This window comes from Balaenoptera musculus, chromosome 11 (genome assembly GCF_009873245.2).
Source record: "Balaenoptera musculus isolate JJ_BM4_2016_0621 chromosome 11, mBalMus1.pri.v3, whole genome shotgun sequence".
Classification (NCBI taxonomy): domain Eukaryota; kingdom Metazoa; phylum Chordata; class Mammalia; order Artiodactyla; family Balaenopteridae; genus Balaenoptera; species Balaenoptera musculus.
The window spans coordinates 64,575,724-64,597,251 of NC_045795.1; the positions used below are offsets into that span (position 1 = coordinate 64,575,724).

At 59.6% G+C, this 21,528-nt stretch overlaps 1 protein-coding gene across 3 annotated transcripts in view; it reads right to left on the reverse strand.

Annotated features, from left to right (window-relative positions):
* The window catches only part of COL7A1 (collagen type VII alpha 1 chain), a 32,559-nt gene extending 11,693 nt beyond the window's left edge, over positions 1-20,866 (reverse strand). Inside the window, exons 1-76 of one of the 3 annotated variants that reach the window (XM_036869656.1) lie at positions 20,795-20,866; positions 20,285-20,445; positions 19,904-19,989; positions 19,253-19,433; positions 18,448-18,607; positions 18,269-18,362; positions 18,015-18,176; positions 17,686-17,849; positions 17,479-17,608; positions 17,260-17,376; positions 17,011-17,157; positions 16,809-16,925; positions 16,584-16,733; positions 16,373-16,501; positions 15,225-15,368; positions 15,011-15,136; positions 14,766-14,909; positions 14,037-14,156; positions 13,738-13,881; positions 13,255-13,380; positions 13,008-13,154; positions 12,621-12,746; positions 12,123-12,269; positions 11,761-11,895; positions 11,529-11,675; positions 11,311-11,447; positions 10,907-11,033; positions 10,675-10,821; positions 10,415-10,587; positions 10,282-10,317; positions 10,171-10,197; positions 10,034-10,078; positions 9,898-9,960; positions 9,380-9,451; positions 9,249-9,284; positions 9,069-9,104; positions 8,815-8,886; positions 8,635-8,712; positions 8,360-8,386; positions 8,224-8,277; positions 8,020-8,082; positions 7,869-7,928; positions 7,716-7,751; positions 7,472-7,516; positions 7,357-7,392; positions 6,955-6,999; positions 6,838-6,873; positions 6,684-6,716; positions 6,301-6,333; positions 6,077-6,130; positions 5,941-6,000; positions 5,810-5,845; positions 5,632-5,712; positions 5,496-5,531; positions 5,254-5,298; positions 4,945-5,016; positions 4,656-4,700; positions 4,381-4,407; positions 4,165-4,194; positions 3,954-4,034; positions 3,842-3,877; positions 3,731-3,766; positions 3,560-3,640; positions 3,267-3,302; positions 2,796-2,858; positions 2,475-2,519; positions 1,817-1,852; positions 1,709-1,744; positions 1,502-1,597; positions 1,358-1,393; positions 1,236-1,271; positions 1,072-1,119; positions 705-740; positions 451-573; positions 172-372; positions 46-81 (exon numbers count right to left, since the gene is read on the reverse strand). In XM_036869656.1, coding sequence (XP_036725551.1) covers positions 46-81; positions 172-372; positions 451-573; positions 705-740; positions 1,072-1,119; positions 1,236-1,271; positions 1,358-1,393; positions 1,502-1,597; positions 1,709-1,744; positions 1,817-1,852; positions 2,475-2,519; positions 2,796-2,858; positions 3,267-3,302; positions 3,560-3,640; positions 3,731-3,766; positions 3,842-3,877; positions 3,954-4,034; positions 4,165-4,194; positions 4,381-4,407; positions 4,656-4,700; positions 4,945-5,016; positions 5,254-5,298; positions 5,496-5,531; positions 5,632-5,712; positions 5,810-5,845; positions 5,941-6,000; positions 6,077-6,130; positions 6,301-6,333; positions 6,684-6,716; positions 6,838-6,873; positions 6,955-6,999; positions 7,357-7,392; positions 7,472-7,516; positions 7,716-7,751; positions 7,869-7,928; positions 8,020-8,082; positions 8,224-8,277; positions 8,360-8,386; positions 8,635-8,712; positions 8,815-8,886; positions 9,069-9,104; positions 9,249-9,284; positions 9,380-9,451; positions 9,898-9,960; positions 10,034-10,078; positions 10,171-10,197; positions 10,282-10,317; positions 10,415-10,587; positions 10,675-10,821; positions 10,907-11,033; positions 11,311-11,447; positions 11,529-11,675; positions 11,761-11,895; positions 12,123-12,269; positions 12,621-12,746; positions 13,008-13,154; positions 13,255-13,380; positions 13,738-13,881; positions 14,037-14,156; positions 14,766-14,909; positions 15,011-15,136; positions 15,225-15,368; positions 16,373-16,501; positions 16,584-16,733; positions 16,809-16,925; positions 17,011-17,157; positions 17,260-17,376; positions 17,479-17,608; positions 17,686-17,849; positions 18,015-18,176; positions 18,269-18,362; positions 18,448-18,607; positions 19,253-19,433; positions 19,904-19,988 — 6,207 coding nt within the window. In that variant the 5' untranslated portion in view covers position 19,989; positions 20,285-20,445; positions 20,795-20,866. Of the gene's footprint in view, positions 1-45; positions 82-171; positions 373-450; positions 574-704; positions 741-1,071; positions 1,120-1,235; positions 1,272-1,357; positions 1,394-1,501; positions 1,598-1,708; positions 1,745-1,816; positions 1,853-2,474; positions 2,520-2,795; positions 2,859-3,266; positions 3,303-3,559; positions 3,641-3,730; positions 3,767-3,841; positions 3,878-3,953; positions 4,035-4,164; positions 4,195-4,380; positions 4,408-4,655; positions 4,701-4,944; positions 5,017-5,253; positions 5,299-5,495; positions 5,532-5,631; positions 5,713-5,809; positions 5,846-5,940; positions 6,001-6,076; positions 6,131-6,300; positions 6,334-6,683; positions 6,717-6,837; positions 6,874-6,954; positions 7,000-7,356; positions 7,393-7,471; positions 7,517-7,715; positions 7,752-7,868; positions 7,929-8,019; positions 8,083-8,223; positions 8,278-8,359; positions 8,387-8,634; positions 8,713-8,814; positions 8,887-9,068; positions 9,105-9,248; positions 9,285-9,379; positions 9,452-9,897; positions 9,961-10,033; positions 10,079-10,170; positions 10,198-10,281; positions 10,318-10,414; positions 10,588-10,674; positions 10,822-10,906; positions 11,034-11,310; positions 11,448-11,528; positions 11,676-11,760; positions 11,896-12,122; positions 12,270-12,620; positions 12,747-13,007; positions 13,155-13,254; positions 13,381-13,737; positions 13,882-14,036; positions 14,157-14,765; positions 14,910-15,010; positions 15,137-15,224; positions 15,369-16,372; positions 16,502-16,583; positions 16,734-16,808; positions 16,926-17,010; positions 17,158-17,259; positions 17,377-17,478; positions 17,609-17,685; positions 17,850-18,014; positions 18,177-18,268; positions 18,363-18,447; positions 18,608-19,252; positions 19,434-19,903; positions 19,990-20,085; positions 20,446-20,794 lie in introns of those variants that run through there. The other 2 variants (XM_036869655.1, XM_036869657.1) reach the window with 2 other exon arrangements.
* Between the last annotated feature and the right edge of the window lie 662 nt (positions 20,867-21,528).

The following is a 21,528-nucleotide window of genomic DNA, read 5'->3' on the forward strand; positions in this document are numbered from 1 at the left end:
ACAGCCCATAGGCAGTCCCGCCCGGTAAAGCCCCCGCCAGCTCACCTGTTCTCCACGTTCTCCTTTCTCTCCCCGTTCTCCCTGAAGTGCAAATCGCAAGGTGGGGGCTATGCCCGTGGGGAGTCAAGCTCCTCCTGAGCCCACCTCCCCGGCCGTCCCAGCCAGGCTCACCCTCTCTCCTGGTCTCCCTGCCTCTCCCACACTCCCAGCCGGGCCTGGGAGCCCAGGGATACCAGGCTTTCCAGGTTCCCCAGCAAGGCCAGGAGGTCCAGGGGGGCCCCTCTCCCCAAGGGCCAGGCCAGGTGGCCCCTGAGGGCCAGGGTCTCCACGATCTCCCTTCGGCCCGCGTTCTCCAGAAAAGCCAGTGGGGCCCTGGAGGAACAGAAGAGTAAATGCTGGTGTCAAGCACACCGTCCACAGGACATGCCCCCCTGAGCAGCCAACACACACCTCCTTGCCTGGGGGGCCCCGCTCTCCTGGGTCCCCCTTGGGGCCACGACGCCGTTCAGGCACAGGCAGGAAGCTGCCAGAGCTCTCTTCCCAGCTCTCCACGATCTCCCGCAGGGCAGACGTCTGAGTGACAGTGAGGGGTCAGAAGAGCAGGGCCATTACTGCAGCCTCCCACGCCCTGGCCTGGCCCCGCGGGCATTACTTTTCCCATGGGGTTCCCACCAGCCCCCATGCCCAGCCCCCAAACAACCTACCTTGATGCCAATATTTTCCAGCAACCGCTCCACATTCTGGGGACACAAACTGGGTGAGGGGCTGCCCACAGAGGAGAAGGCCCCACACTGCCCCCCAAAACATCCTCCATACCCTCTTCCCCAGGCCTCTTGCCCAGAGGACCCTTTAGCCCTTGGTTGAGGTGGCTCGAGGTCACTGGAAGCCCCTCCCCGACATGTCCCCGCTGCCCAGGTTCCCCTCAGTGTAGGCTACAGGAATCCCAACAGGGCAGGGGGCTGAGCACATAGCACAGCTCCAGTGGGGCCTCACAGCAAGCAGAAGGGGACAGAGGTGGCCGCTACAGGCGTGCACATAACAGTCAAGGGCCAGGTTCCAGGCTTCACTCACCGCCGTGCTCCCAGGCTCTCCTCTCAGGCCACGCTCTCCTGGGAGGCCCTGGAGACACCAAGAGACAAGCTGCTGGACCCAGCTTGGGGTTGGGGCTGGGGGCGTGTGCGCGCATGCGCAGGTGCTATGGCTACCGGGGCAAGTGAAAAAGATGGGGGCCTCACCTGTTCCCCTTTGGGTCCAGTCTCCCCACGGTCACCCTGAGAAAAAGAATGACCAGTGGGGAAAATGCCCTCACTCTGGGCAGCCCCTGACCATACCTCCCACCCAGCATCTGCACACTCACCTTGGAGCCCGAACCTCCCGGAACACCAGGGAAACCCTGAGATATGTCAGAATACAAAGAAGTCACACAGGATCATGGCCTCCCAGGGTGACAACATAATGGCCCCTGTTGCTCCCAAGTCCTGGAACTACCCTGGACACTCACCTGTCCAGGAGGGCCGATCTGCCCTGGGAGGCCCGGGGGGCCCTGGAGTCCAGGGCTACCAGGAGCTCCTCGCTCACCCTTGGGGCCATCATGACCCTGTGGAGGATGCAGCCAGCATCAGGACCCTGAGACCCCAGAAAGGAGTGGAGCCACATATCACAGGGTCAGGGTCAGGGGTCAGAGGTTGCAGAAGACTCCAACACTCACTTCTCTCCCAGGAGCGCCCGAATTTCCCTTCTCTCCCTAAGGAAGACAAGGGCGCTTCAGACGTGGCCCCAATCTGAGCCAGAGCAGACTCCAAGTGAGGGGACTCACCTTCCTCCCATCTTCTCCAGGGTCCCCAGGTCCTCCCTGCGGGCAGAGGACTCACATCAGACCCAAAAGAATTAAGAATTAAGAATTGTCTGTGTGTCTTGGTATCTGTCTGCAAGTCCTGTGTCTACCTCACTATGTGTGGCCGTATGTATACAAGTGACTGTGGATACAAATGCATATGTCGGTCTGTCCCCACATGTATCACACGTCAGAGCCTTGGATGTGTGTCTCACCACACCTCCACAGAGGTACACGTGCAGCCCTGGGGCCAAGTCATAGCACGTGTATGGGTGGAAGTGTTTGTGTGTCAACATGTCTTCAGTATCCCTGAATAGGGGCTTCACACCTGTGTGTTGGCACCTCTCCATCTGTGTCTGAGGCTCTTTGCCTGTGCCCGTGGCTGTGGTTATATTAGCTTGTGTTGGCCCATCCAGGCACAGGTCGGCATGTCGACTTAACTCACTGTGTCTGTGAGGCTGCCTGTGTGTGCACATGGACGTGTGCTTCAGGATGTATCTGTATGTGTGGGCTACGTACTCGGGTGTTGGCACATGTCAGCATGTGTCTGTGTGTGTGCCCCATGTGTATGGCACATCTGGGCCATGTCCATGTGCTAGCATTTTTTGGAGGTTTCACTGTGTCTACCCTGGACACTCACGTTTTTCCCATTCAGGCCAGGCTTGCCATCCTCGCCTGGCTTTCCCTGTGGGAACAGATCATTGGTCAGAAGTCAGGGTTGGGGTGAGGGCAGTAAGGGGGCAAAAGGGTACCAGGAGGGGACTTCCCTGGTGGCACAGTGGATAAGACTCTGAGCTCCCAATGCAGGGGGCCTGGGTTTGATCCCTGGTCAGAGAACTAGATCCCACATGCCTGCCACAACTAAGGAGCCCGCCTGCTGCAACGAAGACCCAATGCAACCAAATAAATAAATTTTTTTTTTTTTTTTTTAATAAAAGGGTACCATGAAAGTGGGACTCACCGGTGCTCCAAGGGGACCAGAGGGGCCAGGGGGGCCCTGTTCTCCTCGAAGGCCAGGAAGTCCCTGGAAAAAGTCTTTGCTAAGATTGAGAAGGCCACTGATACATCTCTTGGGGAACATCCATGGACTTGGAGAACCCCACTAAGAACTTCCTCCAGTGTAGAGTCCCCCCAGAATTGGGAGGAGCCATGGAGGTCCCAAGGCTGAGACCCGACAGGGTAGGGGGCCCCTGCTGAAACTCCCAAGGGAAGAACCCTCAGGATTTGGGGGCCCTACTGTAGCGCCCAAGGCAGAGAAGGTCAGAAAGCAGGACTCTGCTCAAACCTGCCTGCCAGGGACTGGGACCCTCCCAAGGACAGGGCTGGACCAACTCCCCCTACTCCCGCTGATACTGTGACTATGAAGACCGGGCTACACAGTTCATGCTGGACCCCTGAGCTGCCCTCCACCCTAATATCTCCCCATACTTACGTCTCTCCCTGGGTCCCCAGCCTTGCCTATAGCACCCTGAGGAGAGACTCAAGTCAGGGAGTCCGCAGTGGTCATGGGGTCAGGGGCACTGCCCACTGACAGGGCCACTAGCTCCTGTGAACCCAAGGCCTGTCAGGCAGTAACATCCCCCACCCAGGCAGGGTACTAGGAGAAGACACAGATAACCCATCTGGCCCCAGAGTTCATCAAGACCCAGAAGACTCCAGTGAGTCTGGAGCCATACAAAGGGGCAAGGGAAGGGGCGTGACCAGGCAGTGACCACCACGACTCACAGGCAGCCCAGGGGGACCAGGGGTTCCTGGTTTCCCATCCAGTCCACTGCGGCCATCCAGGCCAGGGGGGCCCCAGTCACCCTGAGGAGAACAGAGTGGTAAGAGGCCTCGAAGGATGAGACGGATCTGAGAGCCCAGGCTCACAGTCGGAAAACCTCCATGCCCTCTCACCTTTTCTCCTGCTGGGCCTCGAACACCTGGGTCCCCCTGAAGGGAACAAGGTCAGTGAGAGGTGAGGGCACAATGGGAACTTAGGCTGATGGGGCGAAGTGTGTCACTCACCTGTGGGCCGGGGGGCCCCCGAAGTCCACTGATGCCCTGAGGACAGGGGGAGGAAGAAATCAGAGCAGGCTTTCCCAGGCCCGTACGTTCCCACGGGATAAGCCACACTCACTCTCTCCCCAGAAGCTCCAGGGGGGCCGGGGTCACCCTTGGGTCCTCGAGGACCCTCCTGTCCACGGTCCCCAGACTCTCCCTATGGTAGAGACAAACGTGTTGAGGGAATAGCACTAGGGCCACAGGCATGCCCGAGGCAGAACCTGTCATTTGGGTGCTGGGATGCTTTCTTATGCTCCCAGCTTCACTCCACCCACGGAACATGATACCTTCTCTCTGACTCCAAGTCCAGTGTCCACCTGTGGGGGGAATGGCCAGTGAGAAGAATAGTTCAAGTAGGGGAAGAGGACTTGGTGAGGATCAATGGAGACATCAGGGGGCAGTGGGGGAAGTGGGAGTCAGTGGAAGGGATGAAGGGACACGGTGTGGGGCCAACAGGGGCAGGTGAGGGAGATGACAGAGAATCAGACCCAGTCAACCCTTACCAGCCGTCCAGGGGGTCCTGGGGGACCCTAGGAAAGGAAAGAATTGTAGTCAACAGGGGCCCTGCGGCCCCACGGTATGGCTCAGGTTTGCCTCAAGCTCAGCTCTGCTCCCAGATTCCCTGCACCCCAGTGCCAAACCCCAGAAGCCAGGTCAGGCCTGCAGGTGGCCACCAGGGCTCCCGACCTTGACCTCCAGGCCCTTAATGGAGGTGCTGACCAGACTGAGCACCGGAACCCTGTGTCCCTCCCGAGCCCAGAACACCAGCACTACTCACTGGCTCCCCACGGTCACCCTTGGGTCCAGATGGTCCAGGGCTTCCCTGCAGAAAGTCAGAGGGTCAGGGTCAGTGAGGAGAGGCAGCAGTTTGGGGGAGCTTTGGAAACACCTTAAGGATTCATGGGGATCCTGGTGGCCTTTGGGGGTTGTGATGAAGGGGTCAAAGGAAATGAGGATTGTGAGGGTTTAGCACTGCAGGGTCGGGGTGGCAGGGTCAGAGGCTGGGAGTTGGATGGTTGGAGATTGAAGCTGAGGTTAGAGTTCAGGGGTCAGAGGTCAGGACTCACATTTCGTCCATCCTCTCCAGGATCTCCCTGGTCTCCCTTCTCACCCACAGGCCCCCGAGTTCCAGGTGCCCCCTGAGAAGAGCAGCTGGTGTGAGACAGACCCTCCCAGCATTTTGCAGATTCCCCCATGACCCCCATACTGCCCCCGTTCTCCATCATCCTGAAAACCATGTCAGAGTTTCCCATCACCACATGCCTCCCTCCAGACTCTCCCATCGCCCTTTCTCCCCTCAGAGTTTCCCACAGCTTCATGCCCACCTCCTATAAGTTCTCTCATCACCCCCCTTACTTCTCCCCGCAAAGCCTCACCCGAAGGCCACGCTCGCCAGCTTTTCCAGGCAAACCTGGTTCACCCTGGTGGTGGAGAGAACACCACATCAAACAGGTGAGTTAGGCTCAAACTAACTCAGGGAGTGGCGACAGAGAAGGGCCTGGGAACCAACTGGACCAGAGGCAGGGGGGTGGACTGGATAACCTGGTAGAGCCCCAGCCCGCCAGGGGTCACAGTTCAAGGGTAAAGGATCAGAAACCACAGTGGGAAGGAATCTCACCGGGGGACCCTCGTCACCTTTCTCTCCAACTTCACCCTGTGAGACATGAAAGTCAGCCTTGGTCCCCAAACCCCCAGGGAGGCCAGCAGTACCCTACTCCCCATCCCCCAGCACTCCCCCAGTCCAGTCCTCTTACATCTCGTCCTCGGGGGCCGATGGGTCCTGGGGAACCAGGACGCCCAGGGTCTCCCGTCTCTCCGGGAGGCCCTGAGTCACCCTGTGGAGGAGGCAAGAGTGATGCAGCACGTATAGCCAGCCCTTGAGGGGAGGTGACCCCAGAAACCTTGATGCTACCCAAGGTCACAGGCACTCACCGGGGGTCCTGCTCTGCCAGTGAGGCCAATGGGACCCTGCAGGGCATGGGGAGGGAGGTAGGACTTAGTTGGGGCTCCCAGGCACCACCTCATCTCCTTCTGTCACACTCCCCATCCCCACATTTACTCACCCGGACTCCAGGGTCTCCCTTGGGGCCAGGGTCCCCAGGAAGAACCAAGCCAGGTGGGCCCTGGGGGAGGAAGGATCAGAGGTCAGGGGACACAACCGTCACCTGCCCTAACCCCTAAACACTTCCCCACACTTACCCGTTCCCCTTTGACTCCAGTAGCTCCTTTGGGCCCAGAGAGCCCTACGTCTCCCTGGAGGTGACAAAGACCATCAGCGTCAGCCACAGGCTCCATGAACCCCACCACCCAGCGACCATGCCACAACTGTCATGACTTCCGGGCCTCCAGGAAGACCCAGAGGCAGGCCCTATGACCTTGATCTCAACCCTGTAACAGCTTCCCTTCACTCTTACCAGACTTACCTTCTCTCCTTTAGCTCCAGCACCCCCAGGTCCCTGAAAACAAACAGGACAGACACGGCTTGGCCCTGCCTAGGGATCACACTACTACAGCCTTGGTTGGAGTTGGGGTTATATACAATCAGAAGTCTCTGCCCAGAGGTCACAGGGTCACCACTGGGAGCAGGGCAGGGGTTACACAGGGCTCACGACCTGTATGGTGGTCATGGGGTCACAGGATCACAGCCAGGAGTCGGAAGGCATGTTACAGCATTAGAGTCACAGAGCTCTGAGCCAGTCCAGGGTCCCAAGGTTATGGGGTCATAGCCTGGAACGCTGGTTTCCAGGCGGGTCACACTGCTCAAGGGCCTGTGCAGTGATCGGAAACACACCCTCCCTTCACTCACCACTGCGGGGTCCCCAGGGCGACCAGGCTCCCCCTGTAGAGAAAGGATAGGGACAAGGATGGGTCAGGGACCCACCTAGGAACTCAAGGCCCCAGTATCCCACCTGCCACAATCCCTGGTATCGGGGCCACTTGACTCCCAGCCCATGACCCACCTTCTCTCCTCGGCGGCCAGTGGGTCCTGGTGGCCCCTGCACATGGAGAAAGCATGAGCCCAGGATGGGGAGGAACACATGAAAGCCCTACTCCTGATCCCACAGTCACATACTCACTTCAGGACCCTCAAGTCCAGGACGTCCAGCAACTCCTGGTGGACCCTGGGGAAGAAGAGCAGAAATGCTGACCCAGGTGGGTGGGGGCAGAGGGATTATGGCAGATAAGGGCTAGAGGTTCAGGATGGGGATCACAGAAGATCAGGATTTAGGTCAGCAGGGGTCAAACTCGGCAGGAAGACAGAGACCAGGTCAGTGGAAGTCAAGGTCAGTTCAGTAGGGTCAGAAAGCTAAAAGCGGGTCCCTGGGGTTGAGGGTTAGAGCCTGCATCAGCAGAGATGAGGAGTCAGGTGAGGAGGGGTGGAGGGCCAGGGGCAGTGGAGATCAAGGGCAAGGAGTCAGAACCAGGAGGGGTACAGAGCCAAGGTCTGCTGGCACCGGCAGTGGGGTCAGTGGGCTCACCTGTGGTCCTGCTGGGCCAGGGGATCCACGTTCGCCCTGATGGAGCAGAATGGGTCAGAGCTGAGTCTGGCCCCAGATCCTCCAGGGCCCTGAGAGCCCCCCAGGCTGCACTTACCTTTTCTCCAGTCTCACCCATGGCCCCTGTTAGTCCTCGGTCACCCTGAGGGGAGAGAGATAGGAGAGGGGCCTTTACTGTCGAACCCCAGACAAAGTGTCTCAAACTCCAATCATCTGTCTCTGAAATCACAGCCTCTGACCTGGGGAGAACCCTTATCTCTTGATCCTCCTGCCTCCCCTAATCCTACAGGGGTCCCAGTGTGTCACCTCTCATACCTGACCCCTCACAAAATGGCACTTACTTTGGGGCCAGTGTCTCCAGGAAGTCCCCGTAGGCCCTGAAAGGGGTTCAGAGATTTGGGTTTGGGAATAAGGATGGAGTAGAGGGTTGATGGCTGAGGGTGGGGGCTGGAGCTATGCCCACCACGCTCAGAATCCCTGGCCTCCACACTTACCGGCTCACCCGGCGTCCCAGGTTGTCCTGGGAGGCCTGGGGCTCCATCTTCACAGTCACCCTGAAGGAGAAACAGGTGGGTAGAAGACCCTGCTCCCAGCACCCAGAGGCCTCACCCCAGAACTGGGACACCAAGAGGTCAGGTCTCCCACCTTTTCTCCTTTTTCTCCAGGGGGGCCAACTGAGCCTTGGGGTCCACGGCTTCCAGGAAGACCCTAGGAGGAAATGAGTAAAAATGTGAGCCCCAAACTGAGGTCCAGCACCCACCCACTGCCCCAGCAGAGCCCCCAGCTCCTCTATCCACACCCCAGAGCATGGCCCACAGGGTCCCCAGCAGAGCCTCAAGGCTCCCTCACCGGCAGCCCAGGCTCCCCTAAAGCAACGCTGCCGTCACCTGGTCCAGGGGGGCCCTGGGAAAGAACAACAGGTCAGGGGATGGCCGGGGGGAATCAGACTCCAAGCCACCCCCAGCATAACTTGCCCCTCACTTACCCGCTCCCCACGATCACCTTTCTCACCCTGGAAGAGAGATCATGACACATGACCCTGGACTACACCTCCACACCCCAAGATACCAGGAGGAATGAGAGTCTTGGGGTCAAACTGGATTACAAAGTTCATGGAGGAACTGAGGAGTCATGGGTGGGGGTGGTCAAGAGGTCACATGAGCTCAGAGTGACCAGTAGGGGTTGTATGGGCTCGAATGAGGTCACCAGGTCACTGGATCACATGGAGGTGATGAGACCATATGGCGGTCATGCCCTCACCTTCACAGTTGTTCCAGAAAATCCTGGGGGACCACGGGGTCCTGGGTCTCCCAATGGGCCACGAGATCCAGGGGGACCCTGATGGAAGAGACAAAATATAAAGTACAACCCCACAGACCCACCCCATTGGTTCCCCCATCACACATCACTCCCCCCCCCCAACCATATTCTAGAACTTACTGGAGGTCCAGGGTCCCCTTTCTGCCCAGGAAGCCCTGGGCCCTCGCCTCCAATGACTCGTCCAGGCTCTCCCTGCAGGACAGAGAACAGCAGGAAGGATTCAGGGTATGGGAGCCTTGAGGTAGGAGAAGCCCCTAGAGGTCCCCAGCTATTCCTCATCATGCCTTAGGCCCCACACAGTGTCTGTCCTGGGGCAACCCTGTTCCTCCCTGGGACATCCCGGCTTGGTTCCCTCCCCTCCCTCCTTCACCTACCGGCTCCCCCTTTGGGCCTCGAGGCCCTCGCTCTCCCTGAGGAAAAAACAGAGCAAACGGTGATGCTTGGTCTCAGCGCATTTCAGGGTGGGCCCCTACAAGCCAACCCCGCTCCACCACCCCAGCTCCCCACCCTGCAGAAAGGGCTCTGGGAAGACACTGGGAGGCAGAGCAACTTACTGGTTCTCCACGAGGACTGGGCCACCCTGGGGAGCCCTGTAAATGGAGGCCAGAGTCAGACCAGTCAGACCACCCCACCCGCTCAAGCAAAGCATCCCACCATGTGAACTGCGAGGGCAAGGCTTGCTCACCTTCGGGCCAGGGGTTCCAGGAGTCCCAGGGCGGCCAGGGCTGCCTGGAGGCCCATCTGCCCCAGGGAAGCCCTAAGGAGGCAAAGAGGTTAGGGCAGGAAGGGACCCTCCCTCAGTGTCCCTGGTTCGCTGGAGGAGCCCCGACTGACTATCCTTCACCTGAAGCTCTCACCCCACAGGCCCCTGAGCGTTGTTGGGGGTACAGCAGTGGGGCAGGGAAGCTGCCCCGCTGAGCTGAATGGAGCCGAACCCCAGGCACAAGGGCAGTGATGAGGCCAGGGCCTTCCCTGCCTCTTGGACTTGGAACTTCCACCCGGGCTCTCCAGGGTATCTCAAAACCCCACTGGTCCCCCCTAATTCAGATCCTTCCCCAAAGTCTCTGCTATGGTTGATAATGTCCACTTAGGCTTCTAGTAATACTCTGTGTTTCTAACTCTGTTTTTTCATTCCCTCTTGTAAAAACCCTGAGGAAGCTTCGAGGATTGTCTTAGGGGAACCTCAATGGTCTCTACACTCACCCTCTCACCCTTCGCAATGGTACTTCCAGGAGGTCCCTGGGGGCCAGGAACACCCATCCTGCCCTGAGAGGAGAGAGCAGGTGAGGAGGCAGTACGCCGGTCAGGGGACAGAGGACAGGTGTGGGGAGGCACTCACCGGGAGGCCGGGGGGGCCAGGAGACCCGGCTTGTCCTTTCAGCCCCTAGGAAGGATGATCGGTGAGCCCTGTGCTGACCTCCCCCTGACCCACTGAGCCCCCCAACCCATTCTCTACCCTCCACCAGAGCCACTCACCATCTCTCCGGGTTCCCCCTTCTGGCCCTGGGGAAAGATGTGTTGGGCGACGGTCAGAGTGGCAAGTTCCAAGAGTGGCCCTCACCCACACTCTCAACCCTGGACACTTACCTTTGGACAATGCACTGAGCAAGGCTCTGGCTGTAGCTGTGGACACAGGGTCTCCTTGAGGTCAGCAGTTCTACCAAGAGCCCCCAGACCCGCTCTTTTTCACCACCTAGTCCCCCAGAGGCCCCTTCCAAACCTGGGTGGTCAAAGCCGTCTGACACAGGGCTGTTGCCAGACTACTGACTGCCTGGTCCAAGCTTGGACCATCATCCACGGTGAAGAAGGTCTGGGCAGAGTCTATGCCCGGCACCAAGCGACGCAGCTGTTCTGGGTCAGCTCCTGCCAGGCCCAGCATCATCACTTTGAGCCCTAAGGAGGGGTCCAGCAGCCTGCATGACGACCCTGCTGGGGCCAACCCTATTCCCAGGCCCCATTCTCACCAGCCCTGCTCCTCACCAGCAGCCTGGGCCTCACGGATAGAGCTGAAGATGTCACCTCTCAAGGGCTCATCCACCAGTAGAACCATCACGCCTGGCACGTGCCGGCGTCGTCCAGGGGCATCTGGTGCCAACAGGTATCTGTGAGCTGTAACCACAGCTGTGCCTGGGAGAGAGGTCATGTCAGAACTCAGGGGCACCAAGCTCCCAATGGGAAAGCCCCAAGAATCCATGTCCACTGTAGTCCTTACCCAGGTTGTTCCCACTTGGGTCCGTGTAGGGGATGTTGCGGATCTTCTGCCGGATGACACCGAGGTCATGGGAGCTGTTCAGCGAGAACAGTGGGGAGGGCCGGTGACTGTAGGACAGGAGGCCAACCTAGGGTGGGGAGACCACAGAGCCTGGGGAGGATGACACAGCAGGGACAGGGGACACAGAGCCTGGTGGAAGACACAGAGCCCAAGGTGTGTAACTAAACCTGAACTATTAGGGGGTCAGTAGTGATGGTAGGATACGGAGCCAACCAGCAAGTGAGGCGATCTGGAGCCTGGGGAAGGGCGGGGAGAAAGCCTGGACCAGTAGTGGGACAGGGAAATGGTGTGGGACCAGGGGTGGGCAGGGACAGGTAGGAGTCTGGCTGCCTCTGGGGCCAAACCTGGACGGCCTGTGGCCCAAGAGGCCCAAGTGCAGACACCAGATGCTCCAGGGCTCGCTTCACAGCCTCTGCGCGATGAGCATTGTCTCGAGTGGTATGCAGCAGGAACACCACGTCCATCAGGCCGTGGGGACACACTGCAGGAAGGGGGCTGAGTTACTGAAGCAGTCGGCCCACCTAGCTACTCTCTTGGGCTCCTCCCACTGGGCCCACCATACCTGGGGTCTGTGTGACAGAGGCCTCAGGACCCTGTACACCCTCCCGGACAGGTGTCAGGGAGAATATGTAGGAGATGCCAGGCTCTAGCCCTGTCACCCGCTGGGAGCTTGAGAGCCCCGGAAGTGTCTGTGAGGCCCCAGGCAATTCTGCAGAGGACAGAGCTCAGTTAAACAGGAGGCCCTCCATGGAGCCCCCACTGCCAGCCCACCCTAACACTGGCCTCCCCGTCACCTTGGCCAGGGCCTCTGAGTGGCTGCCAGGATAGGATGTAGCTGGATACCCCAGACACCGGGGTCCAGGCCAGAGTCACTGAGTCGACTGAGGTGTCTACAACACGCAGTTCAGTGCTTGGGACACGAGGTGACTCTGAAGGAGGAATCAAAGACTAGGGATCCGAGTATGTGTCCCGAGAACCCAGAGGAGAGAGATCTAAGGAGATCCTGGGGCAGATTCATCTTAGTGAAGGAAGTGTCACTGGAGGTCATGCTGGGATCATCCCGGGTCAGGAATGGTAGGGGGGCTACAGGAGGAGTCACTCAGGGTCATGGGGTACAGGAAATCAGGGTGGGTCTTCGGTAGGGGTAAGAGCACACCAGTGTATGCAGTTACTTCTGAGGGGGGCCCTTCTCCAGCTGTCCCCAAGACACTCAGCCATATACGGTAGTGGGTCGCTGGCTCCAGCCCGTCCAGTTCGTAGCTGCTGAGTTCCGGCCCCAGGACCCGGGACTGTTCCTGGCCACCTGGGGCAGGCATGAGAGGGGGGCAGGGGCACGTAGGAGGATACTACAGACCGGCATTAATGGACACGCCCACCTCACTGACCCCCTCGTACCTTACTGACAATGACGCTGCCAGCCTCACTGACTGACCCTGCTGATGGGGACCACCCTCCTGACTGATCTCCTCATTCTCGCTGACCCTGCCCGACTGACCCTCATTGATCCCACGCACCTAGGTGACTGATACCAGGTACCTTCAGCGATCCCACAGACCCCCACTGACAGACCCTGCCCACTCTCATTGATTTCGCCGACCCCACCCCCAGCCCCACCCCATTGGTCCCTAACCTCCCTACCGGGGGCACCTCTCACCATCAGGTTGCCAACGCAGACGGAAGCCTCGTGCCCCGGGCACCGGCTGCCAGCGCAGCCTCAGCGAGTGCTCCCCTCGCTGCACTACGCGAAGTGTCTCCAGGGCTGGTGGAGCCTCCTCAGGCGCTAGAGAGAAAGCACAAGAATCAGGGAGGCTCCGCCCCCCCACTGATCTCTGTGCCAATCCCAGACCAACCCTGGAACACGCACAGCCCCCAACCGGCCCCACTGCCTATCCCAGGCTACATCCCTCCGCCCCCCCGAAGACCCCGCCCCCACAGGTTCACTACCAATCCCTGGCCCCTTTTCCATTCCCGAGCACAAACCCCGCCCCCAAACCGTCCAGGGCACCAATCCAAGGCTCGCGCCAGCCCGAGCTCTGCCTACGCGTGGTGACGACAATGGAGACAGGTGCGCCCTCACGGTCCCCCACAAGTGCAGTCACTCTCACTGAGTAGCTGACTCCGCCTTCGAGGCCCCGTATCTCAGCGGAGTCCGTGTTTGCTGGGAGCATCTCCTGTCTCGTGGGGCCACCTGGCCAGGTGAGCATAGGGCAACGGTCAGGGATAGGGGTGGCTGACCAAAGGGGCCAATCCCAGCCAGGAAGGGCAAGGGCAGGGTCAGGGAACCATACCCTCGCTCCGGCCCCAGGCCAGTCTGTAAGCTGTGGCTCCAGTGACCCCCACCCAGGTGACCCGCAGAACGTCACTGGAAGCATTGAGGATCTGCAGCTTCGAGACACTGCCCACAGGCTGAGGGTCTGGAGGAAGACGCAGGGAAAAGGATCAGGGGCCACTGGATGGCTGGCAGAGAACAGGGTGGCAGAACAGGCATGCTCAATGCAGGGAGGTCTATCTGAAGGTCAGTAGGAGGTTACTGTGGACGGGTCAGTGTAGGCAACTCCTGAGTGGGAGAAGATCAGTGCCTCAGAGCAGGCAGTGTGGAGCAGCCAGGAGGTCACTGTGGGTGGACTCCTAGTCAATGTGGGGTACGTCAGTGTGGGGAGAGAAGTCATGAGAAGAGCTGTGATGGAGCGGGCAGCTGGAGCAGTCAGGAATACGCAGCAGGACAGGGTAGCCAATGAGATGTGGTTGGCAGATGGCCAGGGTCCACTTACCAGTCCTTACAACCACAGAGGCAGGGGTCCCATCCACACCAGCCACACGGGCCCACACATGCACTGTGTACTCGGTATCTGGCTCCAGCCCATCCAGCTCAGCCACTGTGGCCTCCCCAGAAACCAACTGGGATTTCTCTGGGCCTAGGAGTGAGAATGAAGGTAGCTCTAGGACTAGCCAGACGCTGCCCCCCAATGTCCCGCCTGGACCCCGAAGAAACCCCTTCTCCCATTCCACCCAGACCTGCCCCCGACAACCTCCAAAACCTCTGGTCCCTTCCCAAACCCCTGGTGCCCACCGTGGCCTGAGTGCCAGGAGACCCTGTATCCTGTGGCACCAGGAACCCTGTTCCAGGTGATGGTGACAGATGAGCTGCTGACTTGAGTCACACGGACTGTCTTCATTGGGCCCAGTGGGTCTGGTGGGGAGAGGCAGTGGGGAGTCTGATGGAAGAGCCAGTGGAGGGTCTGGTGGGGGAGGGTTTGGGGGGGGACATCTAATAGAGGAAGGCAATGGGAATCTAAAGGGAGGCAAGGATTTGATAGTGGATGCAGTGAATGGGTCAGATGGGGAAGGAGTGGGGGTTCTGACAGAGGGGATAGTAGAAATCTGAGGTGGCAGGTGACAGAAATCTGGGAGACCAGAGGGTCTGACAGAGAAGGTAATAGGGTTCCAACGGAGGCACTAGGAGGCAGTGAGGGGGTCTGACAAAGAAGAAAAGTGTAAGTCTAAGAGGATGGTCAAGTCCGGCAGAAAAGGCAATGGGGTCTGAGAGATGAGGTGGTGGAAATCTGAGGGCAAGAAGAGCGGGGTGTTAGGGGACAGGCAGAGGAATCTGAAGAAGGCAGGGGCTTAAAAGGAGGCAAGGGAGACTGAAGGGGGAAGCAGGGCCTCTGAGGGAGGAGGCAGTGGGGATCTAAAGGGGGAGACTGGAGTTCTGTGGAGAAGCAAGGGTCTGAAAGGGAAGGCATGGGGGTCTGAAGGGCCACTGGAGAGAGAGAGCCAAGGCGCTGGGTCAGGCCCTGACCAGTTCGAGCCACGGTGATCGCAGGTGGGCCCTCCTCTCTCCCTCGCAATGCCGACACAGCCACCTGGTAGGAGGTTCCAGGTCTCAGCCCCATGATATCTGTGGCAGTAGACTCTGAGGGCAATGTCTGGCTGGACCCCAGACCTAACGTCAGAGAGAAATGTTGGCATGGCTCCTGCCTGCCCCTTGGTCCCCCATACCCTGATTGTTCCCCTCAGCAACCCTCCCGCACATCCCACACTGACCATTGTCTGTCCTCCAGCTAACCCGAAATCCACTGGCTCCAGGCACAGGTCCCCAGGCCACCCTCACTCGCGTTGCGTCTGACGCCACTATCCGCAGCCCTGGGATGGCAAGTGGGGTTTCTGGCTCTGGGGATTAAAGATAGAGGTCAGGGATCAAAACCAGGACCAGAGTGAGTCAGGCAGCTGTCCCCCACAGCCCTCCTGCAGTGCTCACCCCGGCGGACAGTGAGGACGCTGGCATCACCCTCTCGGGTGCCTACTCGAGCTGACACCCGCACTGTGTAGCTCAGCCCAGCCCGAACGTCATCCAAGTCAAAAGCTGTCTGACTCCTGGGAAGCACCAGGCTCCGCTCGACCCCTATGGGAGAAGGTAGGATAGGCAGGCAGGGGTCAGTGAGAGATGGCAATGTGGGATGAAGGTGCTCAGTGATGGACAGAGATAAAAGATGAAAAGGGTCAGTGGGGGCAGGACAGGAATACAGACTCAGACGTAGAGAATGGACTTAAGGACACGGGGAGGGGCAAGGGTAAGCTGGGACCAAGTGAGAGAGTGGCATGGACATATATACACTACCAAACGTAAAATAGATAGCTAGTGGGAAGCAGCTGTATAGCACAGGGAGATCAGCTCGGTGCTTTGTGACCACCTAGTGGGGTGGGATAGGGAGGATGGGAGGGAGACACAAGAGGGAGGAGATATGGGGATATATGTATATGTACAGCTGATTCACTTTGTTATAAAGCAGAAACTAACACACCATTGTAAAGCAATTAAACCCCAATAAAGATGTTAAAAAAAAAAAGAAAAGGGTCAGTGAGGGATGGGACATGGGACGGAAAGGTGTGAGAGATCAGGACAAGGGATAAAAGGAGTCAGTGATGGATAGCGACACAGGATAATGGGCCAGTGATGAATAGGGACACATAATGACAGAAGTCAGTGGACAAGGACATAAGATGTATGATGTCAGAAGTCAGCGGACAGTGACATGAGTTGACAGGTCATCGACAGACAGTGAGGTGGAGTCAGTATTGGATGGGGACATGGGAGGACAGTGGTCACAGCTAAGGTTATAGAAGGGCGGGGGTTGAGCTTGTGGTTGTGGAGAAGGGTGAAAGCCATGGCCAGGGAGGTGGGGCAGGGAGTGGAGACAGATCCAGGTGAAAAGACAGGCAGGGGCAGGGCAGGGAGCAGACAGACCCTGTGACAGGGTCTGGTTCAGTGCCATCTTGGGAGGTGGATGGACAAGGAGAGAGGAGGAGGCTGTAGAGACCCCGGAGTGGAGAAAGGCTGGAAAGGCTGGAATGGTTGGAAAGGCTGGAACTTTAGTGTGTGTACGGGTCTGGCTGTGTTCCCCTCACCCTGGATGCTGCGCACGGTGATCCGATACTCGGTGGCGCTGGGAACTGGGCTCCAGGACACTCGCACCCGCTGCCCAGGCAGCTCGGTGGCCTGTAGGTCTGTCACAGGGCCCACGGGCAGCTCTGGCCCTGTTGGACAGCACAGCCTGAGAGGCAGCCTAGGGCCCCTGTACCTTCCCCTCTCACTTGGCCGGGCCCACAGAGCCCTCACCAGGGGGGACCACAGTTGCAGGCGTGGCCACCTCACGGCCCTCTAGCAGCGTGTAGAGTGTGAGGCGATACTCAGTGCCTGGCTGCAGCCCATCCAACTGGTAGCGGGTCACGTCAGAGGGCAGCACCACCTTCTGTGGCACCTCCAAACCTGCAAGATGACAGGGTCAGGCCAGCTGAGGCCAGGTCCGGACCCAGCCTGCCCACCCCGCCCTCCCGCACGGACCACTCTCACGCCGCCACTCCAGCCGGTAGCCACGGGCCTCAGGCACCAAGTTCCAGGAAAGAAGGATGGATGTGGGGCCCAGGATGATGGGACGCAGGGTCTGCTCAACAGAAGTGTCTGCCCAGGGCACATGGGAGGTCAGTGGCCTCTGTGCCCTGCCGGCCTGCCCACCCAGCCTGAAGAAAGCACCCAGCCCTCTCACCGGTGCGGGCAGTCAGGGAGGTGGCAGGCCCCACGCTCCGGCCAAGCAGGGCGCTCACGGTCACCGCATAGTCTGTGCCAGGCTCCAGGTCACGCAGCAACACTGACCCCTGCCCAGGGCCCAGCTCCTGCTGCTGCGTGGCCCCACCTGCACGGGGGGCACAGAGGGGTCAGTGGGTCTTGCAGACTCAGGACCCTACAGTCCTGTCTGAGGTGCAGGGACTTCCTTCAGCCCACACCTCTCACTCACCACTGAAGACCCGCCATGTCACGCGGTAGCCAGTGGCGCTTGGCACACTCCGCCAGGCCACCAGGAGGCTGTGGGCTGTGGTGTTCTGGATGGTCAGCTCCGGTGCCTCCAGAGCAGCTAGGGGAAGGTCCCACCAGGGATTAGTGAGTCCAGAGTGGGGAGGGGTTACTGGGATGGGTGGTTAGGTGAGCGGGGTCAGAGGTTAGCAGAACTGCTCACTCGTCCGAGCTGTCCCGCTCACGGCCTCCCCGATGCTGTTGGCGTAGAGGGAAACCACCGTCACTTGGTACTCAGTCAGTGGCCGGAGACCCTGCAGCCTCACGCTGGTCTCACCCGCTGGGACGCTCACCTGCCCAGGGTCAGAGGTCACTTCATCTTGGCCAGCTAAGTCCCCAGCCCTCCACCTACCACTGCTGACATCCTTACCTCCCGCCGCTCACTCGACAGTGGCTGTCCCAGCCCCGTCAGGGGGGTGTACTGGACCTTGTAGCCAGTCACAGGGCCACTGGCCGCTGTCCACTGTACTCTCAAGGATTGACTGCCTGGCTCAGACAGCACCAGGTCCCGTGGACCAGAGGTTGAGTCATCGGCTGGGAAAGGGGCAGTCAGGCAACCAGGCAAGAGGATCAGGGGTCAGCACTTATGGTACAGCACTGGGCTCAAGGGCCAGGAGCACATGGGATGGAATCAGCACTCCCAGGTTGGGGTTCGGGTCAGGGTCCAGGTCAGGGCACACAGTGTGGGCAGGAACTCACAGGGCAGGGCCACAGGCACGCCACCTGCAGTTGTGCACACCCTCCGGGAAACAAGAGGCAGGAGCGTCCTCAAGATGTTGAAGTCGTTGACGAAGAAGAAGAAATCGCTGGTCGGCTGCGAGGCGATTCGCTTCAGCTCCTCAGGGTCGGCATTCTTGATCCCTGAGGTGATGCCCAATCAGGGCTCAGCTTCCCACATGCCCTCTGACTCATCCCTGCCCCAGCTGACCTGTCACCCCAGCTTGGTAACTCACCCACAGCAAACAGCTTGACTCCCTGCCCCTTCAGCCTCTGGGCAGCTGTGTCCACCAGGTCCTGGGACTTCCCATCTGTGATGAGGATGCAGACCTGGGGCAGGTGCAGGGTCAAGTCAGGACTGCCTCAGACACTTACTTGGGGTCACCTTGGAAGGCATGGTAGGGTGAGAGATCACCTTGGGAACACCAGGTCGGGCCAGCTGGGGCAGAAAGACACGGTCAGCCACGTGGAGAATTGCAGCTCCTGTGCGCGTGTTGCCTCCCTTGTAGCTGAGCTCTCGGATGGCACGGATCACGTCACCTCCTGAGCCAAGCGCATCCAGGCCAAATTCTGTCCTGTGGGGAGGGGGGTGGCAGCAGGCTAGGAGCAAGGACTTCTGGTCCTGGCCTCCAGGAGGCCTCTAGAATGAGGGTTGTATCAGGCCCCCTTGAGGGTCCACTTGGTTCTGTGATTCCTACCTTCCATCTCTGAAGCTCCCAAGCTAACAAACTCCTTAGGTACCTGTCTGTGTCGTGCCTGTGGCTGGGCCTGGGCAGGCCTGGACCCCTTGGGGCTCCCAGACTCAGGTACCAGGATGTCTGGTTAATTAAATAATGGTAGGAGGAAGGGCCCAGTTATAAGGAGGTGGACACTGGCCAGACAGGGAGGCCCTCTGCTGAGAGAGGCTGAAGGCATCAGGAGGCCAGAACATGGAGAGTCCAGCAGGCACAGGGCATCTCAAGCCACTGGGTCCCCTTCTAGGCCTCTCCATCTCTAGATCAGAAAACACAGCTCCTGTCTTTGGCAGGGCACTATTCAGGAGGGGTCTCAGATGTCAGGGCTGTACCTAGGAGATCCCTGCTTCTATCTTAAGAAGATGTCCTGGCTGGTGGGAGGGGGGATCCTCTGGGTTCCCTAAAGCCTGACCTAGGGGTTTGGGGGCTCTTTGCTTCTTTCTGGGGGTGGGGTCCTGGTGGGTCCAGCTGTGGGGAGCCACTCACCGTGGGTCATCGCTGTACTGCACGGCAGCGAAGCGCACACCCTGTGCACTGGCTGCCCCGGAGAAGGGCAGCACCAGCCCCTCAAGGAAACCCCTCACTTCGCGGAAGTTGCTTCGGCCAATGGACGAGGAGCCGTCGAGTAGGAACACGATGTCAGCGGCGTAAAGGCGCGTGCAGCTCACTGGGGCGGGGAAGAGCGATCACGATTTCTTCTTGGGGCCCACCCACCCCCTCCCCTCACTGTGGTCCCCTGGGGCTGGGGAGGGGGAGTTGGCCTCATCCACTGTGCAAACCGGCCCAGGCTGGCTTGGGCCTGGGAGCGGTGGAGGCAGCAGAGGTGGGGCCTGGAGCGGACTCTCCTGCGGAGGACTAGTGGGGAGGGAGAGTCGCCGGAGCGGGTGTGGATCTGGGACTGAGGTTGGCGTCCGGGGACCAGTGCGGAGTGACATAGGGTAGGGGACCCACGCACAACTGGATGCAGTTTGGGAGACGCAGTGTGGGTCGCGGAGGGTTTGGGGAGTCCAGGGAGAGTTAGGAGAAATGCATGAGGAGTCGAGAAGGGTGGGAGGCGGGATCCAGGATGAAGGTCGAGTGGAGCCGCGGGTGGCAGGGTGCAGTGCCCTGGATGGGGTCCTTCCCTGCCGTACCCACCTCTCTCCCTGTGCTGGGCCCACACTCGGGGCGCCCCTGCCAGGATCCCCGCGCAGAGCGCAGCCACCAGGAGCCGCAGCCTCATCCTGGGTGAGGGAAACTGTCAGCCAGGACCCCACCTCTGTCCCTCGGCCTTGACGGGTCCGAGCCCAGCGCTCTCCCACCCCCAGTCCCGGTCTTGCCTGCCGGTCCGCCGGCTCCGGTCGCCAGCTGCTGCCGCAGTCCCGCCGCCACGGCAGAGAAAAGTCCCTGATCCCGGGGGCGGAGCAGCAGGCGGGGACCCAGGCGGCCCGCCCCCACCCATCGTCCCAGAAGTCGCCGCCCCTGCCACCCCTCCCCTGGACAGATGATCTGACTCCACTTAAGTGTAAAGACCCCCACCTCCCGTGGCTTCTGAGATTTCCCCAGGAGGTTCTCTACAGATAGATGTTGAGGAGATGTTGAGGGATCCCTCTCCAACCCCATCTAGGGTCAGAGATCTTGGCTGCTTTAGGTCAAACAGACTAGAAGTGATTGCTGGAGACCAGACTTCAGACAGGTTCCTGGGGATGAAAGACGCAGCAGGATGTTGGTGGGGTAGAAGATGCAGCTGGAGATGACTCACCACCCCCCTTCCCCCACCCCACCCCCACCCAAGACAGGGCTACCCAGACAAGCCCTCAGGCCATGAGTTCCACTGGCCTCTCCTGTGATTCAGCCATCCCTCTGTCTGTTGGGTCTCCTGTGTCCCACCCCAATCCCCTCAACGGGCAGAGCAGCCCCCAGCAAATGAGGGGTTCTAGGCTCATGCCAGGGAAAGCAAGGCACCACTGGGCTGCATCCAAGTAATGCCTACCCCCACTTTGGAAGGGGAAGCCAGGAGGAGAAAATCTGTATTGTACTTATGCATACTTATCCATTCCGGTGTCCTGGACCCCCTACTGTGCCCTGAACCAGCCCCAGGCAGATGCCATCCAGCTGTGCCTGCAGGGAGGGGTTATCCATGTGTGGAGGGTGGACCACCCACAGTGACAGCTCATCTCTCAGGAATCCACCCCCCCCTGCCTGTGCCCCCACTGGTGCGCCTGTCCTGCTCCAGCCAGGCCCCCCTACCCACACATTCTCATTTTGGCCCCTCAGAGTCCCCTCCTCCAACCTACTCTTCTTCTGCATTGGGTCTTCGTTGCTGCACGTGGGCTTTTCTTTAGTTGCGGTGAGCGGGGGCTACTCTTCGCTGCAGTGTGTAGGCTTCGCATTGCGGTGGCTTCTCTTGTTGCAGAGCTCGGGCTCTAGGTGCGCGGGCTTCAGTAGTTGTGGCACACGGGCTCAGTAGTTGTGGCTCGCGGGCTCTAGAGCGCAGGCTCAGTAGTCGTGGCACACGGGCTTAGTTGCTCCGTGGCATGTGGGATCTTCCCGGACCAGGGCTCGAACCCGTGTCCCCTGCATCAGCAGGCGGATTCTTAACCACTGCGCCACCAGGGAAGTCCCCAACTTACTCTTCTTGAAGACCCCCTTCCACCCATCATCTCTGCCAGGCCCAGAGGTCACCCTGGGCTCCTCCCTCCCTTCCTCACTGCCCTCAATGTCCACCTGCGGTGTCCACCTTCATAACTACCCTTTCCTCACTCCTCTTCCCTTAACCAGGC